This window comes from Amphibalanus amphitrite, unplaced genomic scaffold, assembly GCF_019059575.1.
Source record: "Amphibalanus amphitrite isolate SeventyFive unplaced genomic scaffold, NRLGWU_Aamphi_draft 000831F_arrow, whole genome shotgun sequence".
In the NCBI taxonomy this organism is placed as follows: Eukaryota; Metazoa; Arthropoda; class Thecostraca; order Balanomorpha; family Balanidae; genus Amphibalanus; species Amphibalanus amphitrite.
In genome coordinates, this window is record NW_024882325.1 from 114,772 (window position 1) to 137,033 (window position 22,262).

A 22,262-nucleotide genomic window follows, 5' to 3' on the forward strand; every position below is an offset into this window, starting at 1 on the left:
GCAGCAAGCCGCGCAGCACAGTTGGAGTTACTGGCGTGTGTGGGTTTTATTGGATTTTGAATTAGCATTAATTTTTTCTTCCAAGTTACTTCTCATTAAATATTGCTTTAATATTTGCTCACATCTTCTACGCAATTCTGGAGTGGTTTAGAGCAAATATAAATAAAGCCGAACAAGAAATGGCATGAGGACTTGAGGCACCTATCTAACCACCGATCACTGATGGTAGCAAGGAGCACGGCCGACTAGCCGACAAGTTATCTGAAATATTACCTGAATCAAGTTTTTAAATAATTGAAGGGTCTACCGACGACTTCAAATAAGGAGAATATTTCGGAATCATTCTCTGAACCTAAACGGAAGCGGGAAGCCGGTGATAATTGAATCATTTGGCCACAACACAAGAGAAATATGGACATTGGACAGCATATGGATACTGCAAAGAAATAGTAAAAGTGGGCGATGAAAACGAATGTAATGAAGCGTTGTGACTTGTGATGCAAGTTGCAACATGCTGGGCATGTCAATCAAGGCGTTGCTAGACTGGACTTCAGTTCTTCCTCTCGCCCTCGCCAGCTATTTACTTTCTCTTCGGTAAAACGCTGTATAAAGAGCACGGTGTAATAATCACGGTGAGAAAGATTTGAAACGCTTTTGGCCTTTTGTGTTATCAAAATACAATGTGAACTGTCGTTTTTTTTGGAAGTGGAAAACTCAATAATGTAATCGGGAATGCGAATGAAAAAGAGAATTCCCTGTTGTGTTTCTGCATGATGGGGTGATTTTAATCGCAGTGATGCCACGATGAGATAAGCCTTATAAAAATAGCTGTTCTGGGGTCTAATTTCAATATAAGCCCTGACACACGATACCCTATATATCCAGCAAGAAATAACCATTATGACCTCTAAAACTTTTTGCGTAGCCAGTGGCATGTTTTTATCATACGTTGCATCGATGAAGTCATTAAATTTGTAACATTATCATACAAAAAGAATGATGTATGCCAAGCTGTTTCTCAAAGTATGCCACAAAAAGTAGCATACTTTCAATGCCAGCAAACTCGGCAAACAGCTGTTGAAAAAGCAGATCGGCGTACCAGAAGTACCTCAAACGTAATAGTATGCCAAAAAACGACGGACTTCTGCAGTCATACTTTGTCTTTGTCTTGAATAAGTATCCCCATGGATGATATAACACTGGATTGGTGTCTCGTGGAAATTAACATTGGGATCCGCGACATTGGGATCAGGCCTGCCATCTAGCGAGAGAATTATCGTAAGTTAGGCGCAAGCCGAGTGAACGCCATCTCTCAGCATTATGACACACGTGGGTGTAGTGTGTTTGTTGGCTTGAAGTGCATATTCCCACGAGTTGGAGGTAATCTCACTGGACCTGAGACGACATAAAATGTCTTAAATGCTTGAAAGCCAAAAACGTCAAGCAGCCTTTAGGTAATAACGAAAATAAAATGCATAAGACGGTGTGTATTGAAACGCCCAGTCCCATCGGCTTGTACGACCTGGCTTTTATATGGTCATTTACTCACAATGGTACAGCAGTTTGAAAATATGTCATACATATTTGGTAGGCTTATTCCTTCTTCTCCGAATTTCGCCCGATTTTCTTCATCTTAGTTAATGTTACCTTTGTTACCTGTGCGACGTGCCAACTTAGGGGTGTCGAAATTGTTCCACATAAAGTAACTCCGCAATGGCTGGGCCCATTATAGTAAAACTTCGTCAATAGTTAGGCACCCAGTGGCCAATGCATTTCCATGTGTCACTATGGGGGTGCTACTGCACGTGCGCACGTGCGGGGTGCCGCTCCCATATCTCAAGAACGGCTGGGCGTATAACACTCAAACTTGGTACACAAATGTCACATTGATGCTTGCACTGCATTGATCAGTGCTTACATTGATGCAGATTCGTTAGGAAAACGATGCAATGAGATGCGTGGTGTTAATGCCTTTCTGTTCCAGCAGCTGATTGATCCGCAACAGGAGATCCTTGTTTGTGAAGGCTTCGTCTCCCTTTTCCACTCCTTGTTTAAAATAACATTAACAATGTACGAAGAAGATCACACATCAAAGTTGTTTTAGTCGGCTATCTTGGGCCAGGGCTGCGGAGTTGTATAGTCAGAGCTAACGGTTCTGTTCCGACTCGGAGTCGGCTGATTTTTAACCCATTTACGCCCTTCGTTGCGTTTTCGCAACACAAGCAAGCGTCGACGTGATCAAATCTTGAGAAGTGTATAATAACGTCTCACCGATGAGACAAGTTTCAGCGCGTTTAGCATGGATCTGCGCATGATGCTACGCAGTTACAAGTCTGTGCGGCCGGTAACTTACCGTCCAGAGCTCCCAGAGGGAAGTCAAAGGTCCCGTCAGTGATGACGTCACGAAAACCAAAATAAGTAGATTAAGTGATTAATTATATCGTAATGAATAATGTGTGAACATATTCCGCAGAGTCCCTACAATAGCTAGAATATACATTTTATTAACAAATTATGCTGCAAATAGGGTTTGTGACTATTTTCAAATATGACTACAGTCGTGTTGCGGTAACGCAACGTTGGGCACATCGGAAAGACAGGGGTGTTGCGAAAACGCAACGAGGGGCAAATTGGCAGGGCAGCGGAAGTATAGGAACATCAAATAGACTTCACTTGAGATACGGTGTGGGTTCTTTCCTTCTCTCCCCAATCTTCCTCCCTCTCTTCCACGCTCCCCCAACTCTCTCTCTTCTTCCCTCTCTCTCTCTCTCTCTCTCTCTCTCTCTCTCTCTCTCTCTCTCTCTCTCTCTCTCTCTCTCTCTCTCTCTCTCTCTCTCTCTCGTTTTGTAGTCGTGAGGGATGTGTAGGTATGTAAAGTGCAAGGTGCATTTGCACGTGAATGTTGCGACACGTTTCACATTAACTCACTTAAACAGCTATCAAACACGCATTTCTTTTTCTCGCAGATTATCGGGCTATTCGAGCAATGGGTTTTCGAGCATCTGAAAATCGCATGGTAGGAAAAGGACCTGCATCAAACGCTCGGCGATGCTAACGGAGCTGAGAGATAGCGAGGTACTTTGAAAATTGGATCTACTTTGTACTAAATAATGGGTACGTATTCTGGTATCAGACGACAGATAGGCATTGTCATTCTCTGGATGCAATCCGCTGGCCCTTACGTTAGAAAAGATAACTCCCAGAAGCGGCAAATGTGGGATATGCCCCCTCGGGGGGGGGGGAACAGACCCCTTCGGCAGGAGTGATGAGGGCGTCTGGAAAATAATAGTTTATTTTTAGAATTCATGGTTTGCACGGATTGATAAGGTGGTTGATGTGAAGCATTGCTTGTTTGTTTACTGAGGGTAGGCCTTTTGTCTAATCAGACCATTTTAGAGCTAGAAGCATTATTGGAATTAGGGAAAACATTGGTCTGAGCGGGCATGGTGAATCGTCGAGGCTGAGCCCATCCATCCAGGCCACCCATGAACCAGCCCCCCCTTCCCAAGCACTTTCTGTATCCGGCTACAGACCTGTGCTCCTATGGGAGCTGCTCGAATGCGATATACCTAGTTGCCCGTCCAGCTCGAAACAAAGGTTGAGGCATGGAGAAGGATTCTACTATCCTAAAGATGGAAAGGACGGATTGACGAAATACTTGGAAAGTGTGAACTGCGTCGAATCACCAGTCTGCCCTGGCATTGTCTCGAGAAAGAGGTTACAAGTGTGAAGGTCGCTGAGAGTGGGGCAATGAAAATTTTGGATTAGGTGTAAAAGTGATAAAATGGGTCCTGGGAGACACTTTAAGCCGAGTTGTTATGACACTCTACGCCTTACGCAGGTAATTTGTGAAAGCCGGATAGGTTCATTTTTTGATAAGAGTGTGCACGACTACCCTGCATTTGAATTTGTCTTTACTCCTAGGAGGGTGGTTAACAATGGTATTGCGGATAGGCGCTTAGGCGAGGCACTGGTTGACTCCCAATCCTCGGTTAAATTGTTTTCAGTTTGGGGTTCTCATATGAGAGGGTAATGGGCTAATGGCTCTGTCTAACTTCCAAAAAGAAAGCACCGCCCAGGGTACGTGCCGACCACTAGGTACTTTAAATGGACAATTGTTGTTGATAATGACCGTTTGTTGCCATCTCCCCGTTCGCGAACCCTTAAGTTATGCTCCCTCATTGAGGCTCTTAGGCGGGTAATAAAGCATGAGGGATGTGGGTTCCGCATTCTCAAGCAATATTTTTCAACGGTTGGTGAAATATATGTTAAAACAAACTAGCATATACGGCGGTTTAGTGTACTTTATGTCCGTCTGATGTGCCCGTCGTTGCGTTTTCGCAACGCTGATGGCGCCCGGTGTGCCCTTCGTTGCGATTTCGCAACGCACGTTTTTTACGTTTTTCTCGAAAAACTTTTGCTGCCGGCAAAAATTATTTTCGATTCCATGCAAGGCCCTGGTAGAAGCGTAACATATCTTGATTTCATCGATTTTCATGATGGTCAATATTCCTGGGCATAAATGGGTTAAAAGCTGCATAGTCGGAGTATGAGTCGAACGTCACATAAAAGTCATCGACTCCACAGACTTACCAGGGCTGCAGATTCGGAGTCAGAGTCGGAGTCTGTGTGAATCGACAGTTCTGCCCGGAGGAGTCGGAGTCGATATTTGGACACCGGAATCGGAGTTGGAGCCAAAGTCACTGAAATTTCATCGGCTACGCAGCACTGGTTGGGTCCTTTTCATAGAGCGTCTTGAATGATATATTGAGCGGCAAATGACGTTAGCAATTCCGTTTAACTTTTTCATTAGACTTATACATAGTACTTACGCTCGTTTTGTTCTTTGATCGGACAATTTGTTTGATTTAGGCCAAGTAAAGACTCATGTGAAAAATAGCGAAAACGACACGTGCTGGCGAAGTCTCCAATAACTCCCTGTTTCACGATTTAGTGAGGAAATAACATGGAACTGCTTATCTTATTACTGACCCTGCACATAAATCTATTTATTTCTTCGCTTTTACTGACATATAAAGACATAACCTTTTGAAAAATTGCACAACAAGCCTGCTACTACACCACACTCCCGTGTGTCACAATGCTAATCAGCGGCGTTCACTCGGCTTGCTCCTAACTTACGATCATTCTCCCGCTAGATGGCAGGCCTGAGCTCAATGTCGCCAAAAACTGCGAAGACACCAATCCATTATTATCTCATCCATGGTATCCCTGTACGGAGTTTGGTGAAACTGAATATGTCATAATATGCCAAAAGTGAATATGTACGCCGCCGTAATGGAATATATTCACTTGGTGAAATCGGGCCCAGGGGGGGGGGGGGGTTGTTACGACCCCCCCTTGGCGTTTCGAAACGGAAGGTCGTAGAGCTTAGCGGAAAAAACCAACGGATTGCTCTCAACGAGATCTCGCGATTGGTGGTATATTTTTTGGTCCTAGGTCAACATTTGACCTACTTATGACCGGTCAAAGGTCAAATTTTCCGAAAAATCGAACTTTTTCAACTTTCCGCGACGATTGCGGCAAAACGGTGAGAGATATCGACTTGAAACCTTCACTATCGTGTTCCTTGATCAATTCTCTATCGTTTGGTATGTATTTCGTTTCCCTAGCTCTAAAAATGGCGCGTTGGGAGCGCCGGAAGTCGGCAAGGTCACAGTCGGCGGCAGAAATTCGAAAAATCAAAATTTAAATTTTTGAAATCTGATTGTATTTTTGGATTTGGGAGGTCCATTTGCTCCCTATAGAAGCTAATATTGCTGCATATTCCCATTGAGGTGACAAGAATTAGCAAAATAGTGGTTCGGACGCTTTTCAAAAATAGTACCGGACGCTGTTCCTCTTGTGACGTCATAGCTCCGTGACCTGACCTGACCCGGTCAAATTTCTTATACCATATGATAGCCAATACTTGCCCCAACATGCATGGGAAGTTTCATCACGATCCATCAACCGATGTCCGTACCACCGGCAGGAAACCTCGGGCGTTGGCACTCAGTTTGTGAAAATCCGGCCGGAGGCTGTACCTCTTATGACGTCATAACTCCGTGACCTGACATGACCCGATCAATTTTTTTCGGCAAAAGATGCGCAAAGGTTGCCCCAGAGGGTATTGAAAATTTCAGCCCGCTACGACAAGCCGTTTAGCGTGCACTTCGAAAAAACCTCAGGGGGGGGGGGGTTGATACAACCCCCCCCCCCCCCCCTAGGCGTTCTAGGGTTAATAGTTGGTAGCATTATGCCAAATGGGGGCTCAAAAACTAGTGTCCCAATAGGTTCCCATGTTAAATCGACCTTTTCAAACAAGCATCACACATAACGCAAGAGTAAATGCTGAACGGATTGTGGAGATTGTGCCTGAAGCTTTCACCGCAACCATTATATCTAGAATTTTCCGATTCGGAAGCCAGAACAGATCCAAAAAACTTTGAGCGCTACCCGATGTTTTATACTGTCACTGTTGTCAATCGCTGAAAGTTTCAAAGTGGTCGTCCAGTCTGGATTTGGCAAGCATTCTAGCTTTTCTGGGCATAGGCGGCGGAACGTGAGGGGGGGGGAGCACCGGGGCACCGGGGCACCGTGCCCCCTTTAATTGCTCGACTGACTCAGTCTCGGCTGCTTGCGACGTCGTGACAAGTAATTCACGTGACCTGGGCGAGGTCACGGAGGCCGGAAGTTAGCACATTCTTGTTAGCCAGCCCATTCTTTCTACGTATGTTATGAAATGCATTCTTGTCGAAAGGAATCAAGAATCAAGTGAAATGACCCCCTACCAATTTCTTTTGATAAATTTCTGGTAATGCCCGGCAATTGCTCGCATGGGTGGAGCTTTCCCAGGGAAGTTGGTGGGGCAAAAAGTCGTCAAACCCACAATGTCCGATTATAAAGCCTTGAATAAAACGCCACACTGAATCAATTCCTATCATAACAGACATATTATTTTGCATCAAACAGACATTCCAAAGCTATTCAATGCGAAAAAAGATTAATTTGCAAAGCAATCAAGTCTTAGAAATCAGCTCAAGTTGGTGGGGCAAAACGCTTATTGGTGGGGCAAAATACCAAGTTGGTGGGGCAGCCGCCCCACCAACTGTATAGGAAGCTCCGCCCCTGATTGCTCGAACTTAGCAGGGTGCACGGAAGTGCCCCACCCCTTGCACGAATGTGCCCCATAGGGTGGGGCAATTTCGTGCAAACGTTCATAGTTATTAAGTCATTTTTTCTAATAAAAGCAATAATTATAGAGGAAAACTTATAAAGAGGAAATTTATCTGCAATAATGTTCCATTCTATACTACAATCAACAATTTTCCAATTGCGCCAACCAAAGAACAGATACATGGAGTTATCCATTTTTTTGCACGAATGTGCCCCACTCTCCCCTAATTGACGTGGTGATCGATCTCACGTTAATAGTATGAAGTGGCTCCCCCGCAGTCCCAGTATAAAGAGAGCACACGGTGAGTGTGTGGACCGGTGGTGTGCGGACGGCCTGCAGCTGTCCGCCACGTGACTCAGCCGTGCCGCAGCTGTGCCGTCGGCCACAGGTGGTGGGGCGGGTCCGCCGCCGGCGCCCGGGCCGCCGCTCCGCACCCCGGGCCTCATTACAGACCGACTCTCCAGCGTCCACCGCGCAGCTTCCAGAGGCGGCCGTCCAGCCTGCCGCACAACGGGGCGGGGACCGGCCACAATGGTAGGTCACATTGTTCATCTTTCGGGGAATGTAATAAATACAACCATCACGAGATTACAGAGACGTGGTAACGCTTAAAATACGAGTAATGTCAATGCTAACAAAATTACGAACAAAATCCAGCCAGGCAACCGTTCGGCTCTTATCTCCTAGACCATTGCAACTGGCCCGTTTTCAAAATTTAGTCAACTTTTTGAAAAATTTGCATCTGTTCTGAGAATTAAAACCTTTCATTTAGTTCATGCTTGGCGGAGCCACCATTTCAAAATTGAGCATTTTCGGGAAAAATGAATTCGGATACGGGCCTCAACTTTCTATAGTTACACGGAATAACCCCAATGTTTTGGAAAAAGGCGATCATACCTATTACCTGTGACATGAATTTGGCAGTAACTTGCTGTAACAAACTTCCCGTGGGGGCAAGAGGGGTATCAGTCTGGGGCTGTCCCAAAAATTCATAACTACCGATGCATTCGCTACGAAGTACCAACTCGGCCGTTTCAATGCAATTCCAGAAAAGTTTTGGTTCGTATATTTCCTTTGAAAAATCCAGTGCGCTCAACTGAATAGTACATAGTAATATTATATGAGAACTCGACGAATGAGCATGCGATGCCCACACTTGATTCCGCTGCTTATCTCAACGTTTGATATTTCAGTGGCTCAAACATTCTGCAAAAGGTACATGAATGACTTTAAAATGCAAGTTTCAATATTGTAAAACTTTTTTTCTCAAATACATTGCGATTTCGTCCCGAGAAATTAACAGTGTTTTGAATGCTAACGCCGTCAAAACACAGTCTTCATAGATGTAACTATGTAGTGGGAACCGGAGTAAGGCCGGCCCAGGGGGTGCGCTCCTTCCTTTCAACATTACGAAAGTGGGGACAAGTGCGCTAGCGCTGTCAGCAGTGCACCGTGAGCATTCTAAACAACAAATGCAGTAATCCCATCAATCAGCGTAAGTCAATACTTGACGCTCATTGGCTGATGACGATTTGGGGGGGGGGGGCAGAGCGTTAAAGGTCATCTATGGCAGCACGGGCCGTTCAGTTTAGGACTTGCTTTTGATATGATTTAGGCCGGTCTGACAAAAACTCGGATCGTGTATGAAAACTGCAATCCATTCTTGTGGTGGTCCAACAAGTCTTGTTTTTTCTGAAACAATTCGTTGAAAAATGAATTATTAGATGTGTACTCATGCCAAATTTGCCCCGTTACCATGGCAACTTGAATTTGTTTGGACCCCGGAGTCGTGGTTACTAAATTCATTTTTGTCCCCACTTTTTCGTCGGGAGCGTTCTACCTGGTTTGCATAGCCTTGGGCCGGCCGAAGGGAAGCCCGATCAATTTCCGGCTATTTTATTCACAACAAAATACTGAACTGTGTCCTTTCAGTGTGACAGCTGAAGTAATACAGTGCACGTGTTGAGCTTAACAAAAACTGCATATTGCTGGAGTTATAGAGTTAACCCTCGCCCGTATAGGGGGGGGGGGTCGAACGGACCCCCCCATGGTTTTTCGCGAATAACTCGCGTAAAAAGCGGCCGATCGCGACGAAACTTTCAGTACCCTCGCGTTAATCAATTTTACACCTACCCTGAAAATTTCATGACCCTGACCCCAATGACCTTTGACCTGTGACCTACTTTTCGAGACCATGTTTGGCCGGAATCGCGATTCGGCGTATGTCGGCTCGCATTAGCCGCGCGTTTGCAGTCTTTTCGTGGTTTCAAGCGTTCAAACATGTGATATGATGTTGCCCCCATGCATAAGGGTGGGTGTCAAGGTCACCTGAAGGTCAAGTCAGGTCATTGACCTTTGGTGACCTCGGTTCACTTTTTCGAGTTTTACATGTTTCTAGGCTAGTTTTTGGAGCTGAATTCGAATTTAGCAACCATATGAACGCTTACGAAGTAGTTTTGGCACCTTCGTAACATGTTGCGAAGCTGTCAGAGGCGGTTGACACCTACTAGGAATACCCGGCTGGACCCCTACTGGTTGACCTGACCTGACCTGACCCGACCTGGACTTAATGCATAAAGACATCATCTGTGATCAAAACTAACATGATATTCGTGATCAGCGCCCCGAAAAACCCAATAGCAGCCACACTTTACGACGTTCTAACAGGTCCCGATTTTCCCGACTTTTGGGTCATTGACCTGACCTGCGAGGTCAACCAATGACCTAGGACCTTAAAATTAGGTATCATCGGCTTCCTCTCGTCACGGGCAACACGCTCGTTTTTTCCGCGAAGCTCTAGCTCGATCAGGGGCGAAACGGCAAGGGGGGGGTCCAACGGACCCCCCCCCCCCCCTTATACGTTCGCGGCTGGAAAAACACCAATACGGGCGAGGGTTAAGATGATATAGGGCGCTCTAGCAAAAAACTGCGATATGTTGCACTGTTAAAGGGACCCTCCCACCTTCAAAAAACCTAATTAATTGGCATGAAAGTGATGTCGCTCGGTTCAGAAAGAGCGAAAACGAATATCTACCAAATTTCATCGAAAAATATTCACCGGTTTTCAAGATATTAGACTTTTACTTTTGTTTACTTTTTAGGATCTCCGCTGTTCCTAGCGACTTTATTTGATAGTGTGGCACTTGTTGCGCGCAAAGTGGCATATGTCACCGCGTGCTACTTTTTTATATAAATTTAGCTCGAATGTTTGAATGGACGGATTGACAGAGCCGGAGCCCACGCTAAGCGGAGCTTGTTGCGTAGACCCCGACCCCTACCGTCCGATCGCGCAATTCCGGGTAACGGGAGAATTTAGATGCCAAAGTTTAACGTGCCCTTCAAAGCCGGACACGGCCTGTCCCACTCAACTGACTTCAACTGGCTGCGGATGCTCCCACCAACCGCAGACCATCCCCGTCAGGAGTCTCAAATATCGAGCGCCGGAGCGTCTCGAACCCGGGCTCTCACTACCGGGAATCCAATGCTCTACCAACTGAGCTACAGGACAGACAGGCTACCAAACGTTTTAGTAAAAGGTTAAAATCGTTAGATCTGCGCTGACGTCACAAATTCTAAGGGGCATCCAAGCCCCTTATAATCCTAAAACTGCAAGTTTGAAATTTCATATCTCCGAATTAAAGCATTTTTCGATGCTATGAGTGCCCAAACCGGTATTTTCAGGCCATGGCCACCAATTTGGCTATCTCAGCTCAAAACTAATGTTAAGGTGGGATCGCCACTTTAACCCGCGCCCTGCTAGGGTGTTTGAAAAAAGTTTCCATGTCTGCCATAGCTACACTGAGTGACCGGTCAATTACAGCGATTGCCCCCTGTGGTTTTCGCGAATACATATTTAAAAAACGGCGGCGCGGAGCGCCGCCATTTTTGGCACCCCTTTAGCAATTCTACACATGTAAAAATTTCAAACCAAGCCATTCAAGGCCAGGTCCCCATTATAAGTCAGTAGGAGAAAATTTAAAGGCGCCTCTTTTGGATGAAAGCCATTATAAAGCTATGACGTCATAATAGGTACAACCTCCGACCGTTTTTCACAAAATCGTGCATTCCGCGTAACTGGACGTGATCTCATCGACAAGAACGAAACATTGTCGTGTGATTTACATCAGTATTTGACAGGACATGAAGCTTTACATCGTATATTGACGTTTTTAAGGTCAACCAAGGTCAATGACCTCGTATATCCACACGATGACCTTAGGGATATGAGCTGTGTTTAGTGGGGTTTCTTAAGGTCTTGAATGGGAATCTGTGGTTCAGTTTTCACCTAAACGCCTTCAAAACTGTTCCTTGTAGAGATGTCAATCGGATACCAACTTTTTGGTATACCGATACCAAACCGATACCAACTTGGTATTTGGTATTTCAATCGTAATGTGTTTGGTATTTTGTTGGTATCATGAACCCTTACTAATGTATAAGAGGCTAAGAAATCGGTAAAAAGTTGGTATTTCCCTCATTTCCCCAAGTTGGTTTGGTTTCGGTATTTCCCCACGGTTTTGGTTGGTATTTGGTTTGGTATCGGTATTCCGATTTTCCGTAATTGACACCACTAGTTCCTTGACCTTTACAATGTCAATCCAGGTCAATTAGGACTGTCCTCGCCGGCGGCGGGTGTGACCTCCCGTGTTCTCGGGGACTACGTCACGCCAGTAATGATGGAAATGCGGTTAACTCATACATCATTTTATTGCTAATTTGTTGAGGAACACGGCCGTGAAAGGTTCATGTCGCTATCTATCAATGTCGAGATTCTTCAATATTGGCTGAGGAACTTGGGAAATTATAGCTTTTCCCCGAAATTTTACCCTTGAACTGTCATAGCAGGGTCAAATATTGACCTAGGGTCAAAAAAATTACCACCAATTGCGAGTACTCTTTAAGAGCAATCGACTGGTTTTTGTTGCGAAACGCTAAGAAGCTTAGTTTCGAAACGCAATAGTAGGAGGGGGTCGTATCGACCCCTTCCTACGCGTCCCTCCCCTGGTGGGGGGGGGGGGGCGCCAGACCACGTTATGAAAAATGTCCTGCCAGGGCGAGAGTAGTGTGCGTTCTCAAGACTCAAAGCGCACGCAGGAGAGGCGCAATACAGCCCTAGTAACTATGTTACGCAGTTATGCCGAGACGACTTAACGACAGCCCCTCAAGCAACAAGTTTGTGACACAGTTTCTGATCCAGATTCTTGAGATGAACCCAGATTCAGGCCGGACTTGAATAGTTTACTCTTCTGCAACACCCTGTAACTGTCAAGTAGGCTTTAAAGTTGATTGTGACCCGAAAAAGAAATGTCCGCTCGTTCCAGTGGTGTTTGATTTTTAGATAAATCACCTCCAAATATGCCAATACTGGATGGGAATTGGGAACTCTCCTTACGGTAATTGTGAAACACCATGTAGCTACGCTGTAGGTCCGGCACTGATACGGCGACCAACCGAGCTGGTGGCAGCTACTAAGGTGACTGTGCTAAGTAGTAGTGCCGCAGGTAACTGATATTTGAATTACCTGCCCTCTGCTGCTTACAACAGTGCCTTTAACGACAGCCGTACCGAGACCAGATGCTCTTCAGAATATGCCACCGTCAGAAGCAGCGATGCCATTCCTTGGGATTTGTCCCAAGATCTTGGGATTTGAACATTAACATTGGGATCTTGTGATTTGCACTGCATATCTTGGGATCTGGCAGAAGCTGATTTCACTTTGTCTTCTCATGCTGTCGAATGCTTTTTCCTTGGTCGATAATAGATTTAGGATGGATTTGCACTACGGACGGTTAATCAAACATATTGAAGTAACGGACGAAGCTTGCGATGTTTCTAGCCGGCATTATCTTCCCGAGATCGCAGGATTATTTTTGTACCATTACTTGTTATGGGTATAGTAGCAGCTTTCAGTCTCTGTTCGCAACTGGCGCTCATTTGTTTAATTTCCAACTACCTATCAACGGGGATGGGTGGTTTGGCGGCATGATGGACGACGGTGAAAACAGGGCGCCTGGGGTGATTTGATCAAGGTTCGTGAAATTTACACGTGACGTTTAGCATGTAGATTGTAGAAGGCACACGAAGGGGGAGAAGCTACAAATGTCACGTGACTAATATGCCCTCCGGCGCCCTGTTTCACCGGCGTCCATGATGTTGGGTGGCTATGAAAAGCTTTTACAAACATTATGCCTAAAAAACATTTCAGAAAGCGGCTCCCGCACAAAGCGTTTCATTTTACGGTTTTGCTCTATGGAGGCTTATCCGTTGACCGCGAACCAAAATAAGGGCAATTTGTCTTTGACCTCGGAAAAGTGTCTGGTCACCTGACCTCTGGGCTCTGCTGGACCAAAAATAATCAAAGCGTACCCAGTAAACATGCCGACGTCGGCCCGACGTCGGCCGACGTCGGGGTGACGTCGGCAACTCGGCATCGGCATGCCGACGTCGGCCCGACGTCGGTCCAACCTCGGCACGACGTCGGCTGGATGTCGGATATGCCCGCATGTTCCGACGTCCAGCCGAGGTCCAGCCGACGTTGGGCCGACGTCGGACCGAGATCAATTGCTGAGGTCCAGCCGACGTCGGGCCGACGTCGGGGCGACGTCGGACCGACATCGGCCGCTTTTTTGACCGTTAAAATAATATAAAATACATGTTTAATGTTTCATTAAGAGCTTCTGTATTCAAAATATCCTCAGGAGACTCAAATCTTCCTCCACGCCGCAACCCCCTGATCCGGACTGGACGGGAAACTTTATCCCATTTGGGATTGCCCGTAAGCCGAGCTCGCCCGTAGCCGGGTGCGGTGAGTGCTTGGGGGCTGCTCGGCCTATCCTTTGGTCAGGCTCAGCCCCGGCAACTCACCAGGGCCGGATCCAGTTCATATAGAAAGGCCAGTCGGCAAGTGTCACTTTGCCAAAGTGCCACTTATCAAAGGGACACTTTGGGAAACGTTGGTGCAGGTGTGTTAAGAGGGGCTATATGAATCCATTGTGGGGTCGCCCTTTCCAATAAGTGTCACGTAACAGCAATGGGACCAGGGACTCTATATGAACTGGACCCAGGGTGCTCGCCAAGAAGACCAATGTCAGATGTCTCCATCCTCTCATCCTTCTGGCTCTGAAATGGTCTTGTCAGACCGAAAGGGCATAACCCAACAAAACAAACCAAATTCATTAGTTGGCTGCGTGGTGTAGTGGTTAGCGCACTAACCTCGCGTTCGAATGACACGGGGTTCGAATCCCATCGCCGGCTGATTCTTTTGGCGTGTTGTCCCAATAAACATGCCGACGTCGGCGACTGGGGGGCTCGAATCCCGCCGCCGGTTGATATTTTTGGCGCGTTGTCCCAATAAACATGCCGACGTCGGCCCCGTCGGTCCAACGACGAACGATCTCGTCAACCTCGGCAAACGATCTCGGCCCGACGTCGGCTCGACGTCGGCTGGACTTCGGCTGGACGTCGGAACATGCGGGCATATCCGACGTCCAGCCGATGTCGGGCCGACGTCGTCATGTTTACTGGGGTAATATTGCGACCTTCACAACACTGCTGACGTCTTGTAACTATATAGTCCAGGGGACGAGTTAGGTCCTCGTTTAGACCCCCTCGCCATCGCCGGCTTGAAAATTCATGGGCCCCAGCGGGCACTGGCTTACGCGCAGATTCACAGCATAGGCTTTTCGATTTCAGGATTCACATAAGCTTTTAAGAGCTTGTTTTGGAGCCCATATTTCAAAACTCAGTGGTGGAAAACACTTAAAATCAGCCTGACCTCACCTGACCCTAGCTTCTCCAAATGTGTCACGAGACAAATTTTGAAATAAATCCAAAATGCCACAGACTTCGTTTCCAAGAAGTTCTAACAGATTCGGACTATGTGTTTTAAGTCCTTGACCCACCATTGACGGTCGACGAATGACCTGACCATAATATCAGATACCACCGGCTTCATGTTGTCTAGGCCAGCATCTTCATTTTTCGTGAAGCTCTTATACTCGGTCAGGAACCGATCAGCTGTAGGAGTCCGATCGACCCCCTCCCCCTCCCCTCCCCCCGGCCTCTAGGTACATTAGCTGCTGTATATACGCCAATAAGGACAAGGGTGGACCCGAAGAAGAGAAAGTTGAATACTAAACACACTAATATGTCCAAAATAAGCTATGGATTTACTTGGGGTACTCCTAAGGATATTCGATGGGTAGTCTTGGGATTTGAGACGAGAATCTTGGGAAATTCTGGTCGAGATCTTGGGATGGAGCAAAAATGTGGATGGCATCACTGGTCAGAAGATGACGTTTAGCACTCCGAGGTGAAGTTAACAGAGAACAGCAATTAGGTGCTAGAAACAGCTACTCAGGCGCATAACCACCACTGGGGACCGGTCCCCAGTAACTTTTGGGTTACTGGGGACCGTCCCCAGTAAAACCGAAGACCTCCTCAATTTGCTGAAATAGTCAAATATTGTCTCTAGATCGACGTGAAGAGTGTTATGTAGTCAACGTGAGATCGACGTGAAGCGTACCTGCAGGTCCTGGAGACGCTGCGGGAGACTCGTGACCCGGGGACATGTGGGCATTCGATCAGCTGGACTGCTAGAAAAATGGGGGACGGCTACCACTTTTATGTCGCTGGGACTAGTGCGCTCCCTCTTGGCGGTGCTGGACCGGCTGGTCATCAACCTGCAGAAGCCAAGCTGCACAGTCTCCATGATGATCGGGCTGGTGCGCGAGGCCATTGGCTTTCTTGTGAGCATGCGGGAAGAGGCGGACGATGCCATCAGTCACCAGATGGAGAAAGTGTCGGCGCTGTCTCTGGAGCCCCCCCCCCCCCGCACTGGGGCGAAGGTTAACAGGCTGATCAGCTGAGCCGCTGACCCCAACATGAAATGCCACCTGCGACCGGCCGGTACCACCGCCGGCTGGGGAGCCGGCCTATGCTTACATACAAACATTCACGCGCCATTCTGTATGAGCCGAGGTAGGTACTCGCAATGATGATGGTAGCCGTGAACGATATTCTAGTACACAATACACAATGATAGACCAGAATACTGAGCATATGAATACTTACACGGTTATACGTGGGTTATGCAATAAGAAATGGAAAAAAAATGAAAATCACCTCTGATGTGACAAATGAACTGATACTTCATACTGACTTGACCAGATGCGCCACGGCTCTTTCCGTCGTATCAGGCTAAGCTCGACCGAACCGAACACGTTAACCCGGCACCGCCTGGGCTATTTCCGTACTCACGACAGCCTGGGGGGTCGGATCCGACCCCCCCCCTGTTATCTCGAGAACCAATGGTCGTATCGAGCCCCGCGAGGCGGCGTTCGAAAGGTCTCTACGAGACCTTCCCAAAGCACTCTTAAGATTTTAAGATTGAGGTCAACTTTCGGGTCAAGGTCAGGTCAAAGGTCAAATTCTGGGGTTTTGCATGATTAGGCTTACGGACAGCGGAATCGACAGCTGCTGCTCGAAACTCACCAAAAATGACCTCAAAGACCTGGTGAAGGTACCATGTGCGTATAGGGGTCATACTAAGTACGGGTCAAGGTCAGGTCAGGTCACGAAAGGTCACGGTTTTCACTTTCTGCTACATGGGTGTGCGACACATGTTTTATGGCTTATTTTTCACGCCGAATCCGATGGTAATGGTTATATTATATATGACCTCAAGTCACTGTGCTGGTGATAAGTGTGCATTGAAAGCATAAAAAATCGTTTATACCATACATAACTAAACGAGGGCTAAGAAAAAAGCTCAATTTTTTCAACTTTTTATTTTTGACATAAAAATGCACTTTTCTAAACGAGCTTTGTCCCAGGAATCTAGTGGTGCCATTTGTTTTCACATGCGATGTTCAGAAGTGCCTCTAATTCACGAAAATTCTTATGACGTCACCATGCCCTATGCATGTTGGAGCTATTTTTTACAATTTGGGGGTCAAAAATCAAGAAAGAAAGTTGAAATTTGGGACATCTAATGTTCTATTAGAGCTCTATAACAAATATTCCGGTGTTTTAAAAATTATCAAAATTTTGGATTTTATTGGCTGTTTTCCAAAAAATAGTTTTTTGAATTTTTAGGGGTAAAAAACGCATTTTATGGAAAATCCGAGATAGCCATTTCAAAGAACTCGTTGAGCTGCGTCTATTCATGTCCTTAATTTGCAATTTGCTTTAAACCCTGATTTTTGGCGATTTTTTAAATATTTACCACTTTTTGACTGAAAACGCCATGTAGTTACGTCACTAAAATCGATATATCTCAAAATTTTTGGAATTTTTTTCTTAAAAATTGCGCAGAAGACGTCAAATTGATGGGGGAGAAGGTATGCCAAGTTTCAAGTCGATAGCGTAAGCGGTTCATAAGTTATTCAAGAAAAACGGAGGAGTCGGATCCGACCCCCCCCCCCCCCAGGGCGGTCGCGGGTTAAGACGCTCCGCGGACCGACTGACGAACGTCTTCAGCAGGTCCGGGCGGCTCAGGCTGTGCAGGTCCTCCGCGTATACCGCACACACGGCGACATGGTTGAGCCGCTGATGGCTCATGAGCGTCCTCAGCCAGCCCTTTTCAAGCCTCCCACTGACCCAGCTAAACGTACACTGTCTGATTTTTTATCGATGTAGGTACTCGCTCACTCAATTTGTTAAAGCTCCGACGTTTACCTCTGGTTCACTACTTGACATTTTTATATCGAACAGTCGCACTCTAGTCAAACGTTGTAGCACAGTATTCTGTCATTTTAGTCCTCATAAACTTGTACGTACTGTTTTAAAAATCCCACGTCACCGTCAGCCACCGCGGACTGTTCGATCTCGTTGTTTGCGCCGTGTTTCCCTCGTTCAACTTCACTCGGACCTTCTACGCACTGATTGGACACCTGTGTTTTTAGCGTCCACCGTCACTGTCAAATGGAATGTTTTTACCGGCATTTTCTTACCGATTATTGACTACCATGCGCCCATGCGGACCATGCGCATTAGGAACGTTCGTGCCCCCGCCGTTAGTGACGACACCCGTTCTCTGATGTCTCGCCGCCGCGCCGCGCTAGCCTCTCTCGGCCACAGCTCCAACGAGTACAAGGAGCTCAACCGCGCTGTACGTGCCGCTATTAGGAGTGACAGCTGTCACGATATCCAGCGCCGTCTACGCGAGGAGGGGAGTGGCTCTCTGTGGCAAGTTATTAGGCCAGCGGTCGAGAGTGGGAGAGCCGGGCACAGGCTGCCTGACGCCACGCCCGATCAGCTGAACAGTTTCTTTGTCGGCGTAGGTCCGCGTGTCGCCGGCGAGGTTAGAGATGCAGGGGAGACACCTGACCTGCCGTGCCGACTGCCACGTGTTGGAGCCTGTGCTTTTACCTTGACGACCTTGTCGCTGTCGGAGTTGAGGGCTGTCGTACTCGGCATGAGCGGCTCCGCCGCCCGCGGAGAGGATGGTATTTGCGCGCGCATGGTCCGCATGTCCTTTGACGCGATTGGCCCGGTGCTCCTGCATTTGGTCAATTCCAGCATCTCTCTATCGGATGTCCCTCAATCCTGGAAACATTCCCTCGTACACCCCATCCACAAAACCGGTGATCCTTCAGATCCATCAAATTTCCGGCCAATCTCTATCGTTCCTATTATATCCAAAATTGTAGAGAAAGCCGTACATCAACAGCTCTACAGTTACCTATCCAACCAGCGTTACCGCTGGCGTCTCGCTGGTTTCCCCAGATTCTCACGAAAATTTCCCTATTTCCAAAACCATTTCCCTAGATGCGGTTTTTCATGGAATTTGCCGTACTCTCCTCATTTTAACCCTTCGCGTTTATAGCCGCTGCGTCCAAAAGCAGCAACAAACTACATTCTGTAACGTTAATGTAGGGGATTCTAATGAAAATGCGTGGTATATCGCAAATCACCGTACCATCGTGTGGTAGGTATAATATAATTGCGTGGTATATCGCAAATTGTGGTGTGCTGCCGCTGCGCGACGCGGGGAACTTCCGTATGAATAGTAGTACCTAGTGCTGGCGTAAGAGACGAGTCGATGCATTATCTTAACATTAACGTTGCAACGCCATTGCAGTCTCCCAGTAACGCAATATTGTTATTTGTGACTGGGTTTTGACACAAAACAGACAATTATATCCAGTACATGCATTTTGAAATACAGTGACAGTTGACACACATATGCGTCTCATGAAACGAAAACAAGAGTTGAGACTTGAGAGTCTGAGACATACATATTGCCTTCGTGGCCCGGCCTGGCTTGGCTTCGCTAGCCACCGCTACTCACCGACACTGTTCAGTCGACCACACCGAGAGTCACACCGGCCACTTCCTTCGACTGGCTGCGGTGGCGTGGGCCATTTTTCATCACGTCCTGCAGCAGGGAAGCGGACGGCTCGAACATAGTGCAGCCAGCGTTGCCACTCTCTTTAATCGCCTGAGAGGCGAGCATGCGTCCTTTTGTTGTTGCCACCAGCAGGCGATTCGTTTGGTTGGTTTTAACCCTGTTCATTTGCGAGAACGTGCGTTCCACAGAGGCCGTCGAGTGAGGCAGAGACATCATATTCCCCATCAGCTCACACAGATGTTGAAATCTAGGCTCTCCCACAGCGTTCTTCAGTTCAGCCACTTTGGCCCAGAACACTGGCGGTGTTTCCTCCTTCACCGCCACGGGCGCAGTCGCCAGCGCTGCTGGGAGGTCACGCCACTCATCACAGACATCATCCCTGTCAGCATCCTTTACCAGGTGTTTGAATCTGGCTAGGAGCGGTGCCAGTGTGCGAGGACGCTCCTCGTCCTCTGCCGGTAGCATGGCGACCCGCGGCGAGAGCACTTTCAGCTCTGCCAAAATGCTGTTGCGGTCCAGGTCAAACCGCTTCCGAATCTGACTGCACAGGTCCTTTAGGAAGGATTGCGCGTCCGTTCGAAGCACTTTTTCGCCGGAGCCCAGCGGCTCCACCATCAGGTGGGTTTCGCAGCGACCGCCGAGGTTGATGCGGTCCAGGCTCATCGCGATATCAGCTTCCGTCGGGTTGATCTCGTGAAGCGGAACCGATGACAGCACCGCGGGCTTCACGTACATAGCGAGCAGTAAGCGGTATCCGTCACTCATGTCCTGATACAGACGATGCAACTGGAAGTCTTCAGACTGGAAGATCAAATTTAGTTGGTCGACCTTCTTGATCACAAAGCTTACGAAGAGCAGCATGTGCTTGGTGCCAGGCTCCTTCATCCTTTTCGCGATCTCCGTTGCTCGGTCTACCTTCCCTTCCCTTGTCTGGGCTTCGGCGGAGAAGAAGAGCAGCAGAGGCTCCCACTGCTCGAGGATCCTGTGGATGACAGCGCCTCGCGACAGCCAGCGTGTCATGGCCACCTTCGGAATGCTGTGGCATGGCGCTTTGACAGCCTCTTGAAGCAGCGAGAGCGTTTCTTGTCTTTTGGGGCTTCGGGAGAGGTAGCTTGCGATATCTTTGATGAGCGTTTCCAGCCAGTCGGGCAGGCATCTTGCCGCGTGCCCAGCACAGAGTGCTAATGAATGGCAACTGCAGCCCATAACGAAGACATCCGGCACGACATCTTTCAAAAGCTTTTGGAATCCAGCATTTCCTCCCATCATTGTAGAGCAGTTATCTGCACCAAAGCCAATGATGCTGTTCTTGTCCATGCCTGCAGCTTCAAGTGACTTCATCACGGCGTCAAAAAGTCCTCGAGCGGTTCCATCGAACGGCTCCACAAGGTCTAGCATGAAGTCTCTTGTGGCCATATCATCTTTCACGTACAGCCTGACAACCAGTGCCATGACCTGACGGACGGAAACATCAGTCGACTCATCAATCATGATGCTGTACTTTCGGTTTTTGCACAGTTCTGCCACACGACGGGCCTCGTGTTCACCAAGCCCATGGACTGTTAGGTAGGACATCTTTGTTCTTTTTGCCGATGCAGTCTTAAGAATTTCTGAATCAGGGGCCGCGTGTCTTATCATATCCCAGAAGTGGTCCCCCAGGATGAATGGCAGGTCGTGCTCGGCGAAGAACGCAGCGACTATGGTCTCGCAGCGGGCCACCTTGGTGTCTTTTGCAGTGACTGGTTCTTCTTTCGGAGCAAAAAATTGAGTCAGCTTCATTCCAGCAGAGGAAGATATAGCTGCCTTGTGTCCCCTGCTTAGCATATGTCGTTTGAGGGCGGTTTTGTTGGGGTCCTTAAAGAGGAAGCGACAGGGTTGGCAGAGGCATTTGGAGCAGTCCTCAGTGTCCTGTATGAGCCAGTCCTTAAATTCTGGATCCTTCAGCCATTCTGCTCGAAAGGATTGTGGGTAGCTTTTCGGCTTCTTCTTAGGTGGCGTCTCACATCCGGATGAGGAAGGGGAGTGTGATGCCATGACCTGAGAGAGAAAAAAAAATTACTATTAGGCTAGGACCAGGGCAATTGACTTGGATTAACAGGATGTGCCTGACTTGCAATTGTTTTCTATATTCGCGAATTATCATTTTTTATAAATAATGATTAATGTTAGCACCAATTAGTGTACCTATAGCTCCCGTAGTACGTTCAATTGCAATATGTATGTTAAAAATAAGCGAGCTCAGATATTTTGGACTGATTTCGTCTTATTTGGCCTTCACTATCACACAACTAAATATGCAACGTCACATGCAGAAGATGTGACTGGGCAGAATGTGACCGGGCTTATGACCGTGCATTCTAAATTAAACCTTAAATATGCAGGATACCGCCATTTTAACCCACGAACCGCTGGGAGGGGAGGGGGATGGTCATAAAGCTGCCCCCTTACGTTTTATGTGGTAAGATTCGTTATTCGATATACTGACACCAGGCAGACAAGCCAGAAAGTAGAATTTCACACAATCTTACAGTATACGCCAGACAAGGCCTTTAAAATTGCAAAATTATTTTACATTTTTAATGCAGTTTTGCAAAGCATTGATCAAAAGATCATTTTAATTTAACCTGTTCCTCTATCAAGATTGAATAGGTAAATACAAATTATGAAATGACAGCGAAGAATAAAGCAATTTGCAAAAAACAGCAACAATCCATGCATGCCTGGCCTGTT

At 47.3% G+C, this 22,262-nt stretch overlaps 1 protein-coding gene across 1 annotated transcript; it reads right to left on the reverse strand.

Moving 5' to 3' along the window:
* Positions 1-19,481: 19,481 nt before the first annotated feature.
* On the reverse strand, positions 19,482-21,892 carry LOC122366796. Its single transcript, XM_043339386.1, has one exon. The coding sequence runs from the start codon at positions 21,564-21,566 to the stop codon at positions 19,482-19,484; it is 2,085 nt and encodes a 694-aa protein (XP_043195321.1). The 5' UTR covers positions 21,567-21,892.
* Between the last annotated feature and the right edge of the window lie 370 nt (positions 21,893-22,262).

Excerpts from the sequence above, each read along its gene's own strand:
- LOC122366796 (XM_043339386.1), bottom strand. The coding sequence starts at position 21,566 with ATGGCATCACACTCCCCTTCCTCATCCGGATGTGAGACGCCACCTAAG.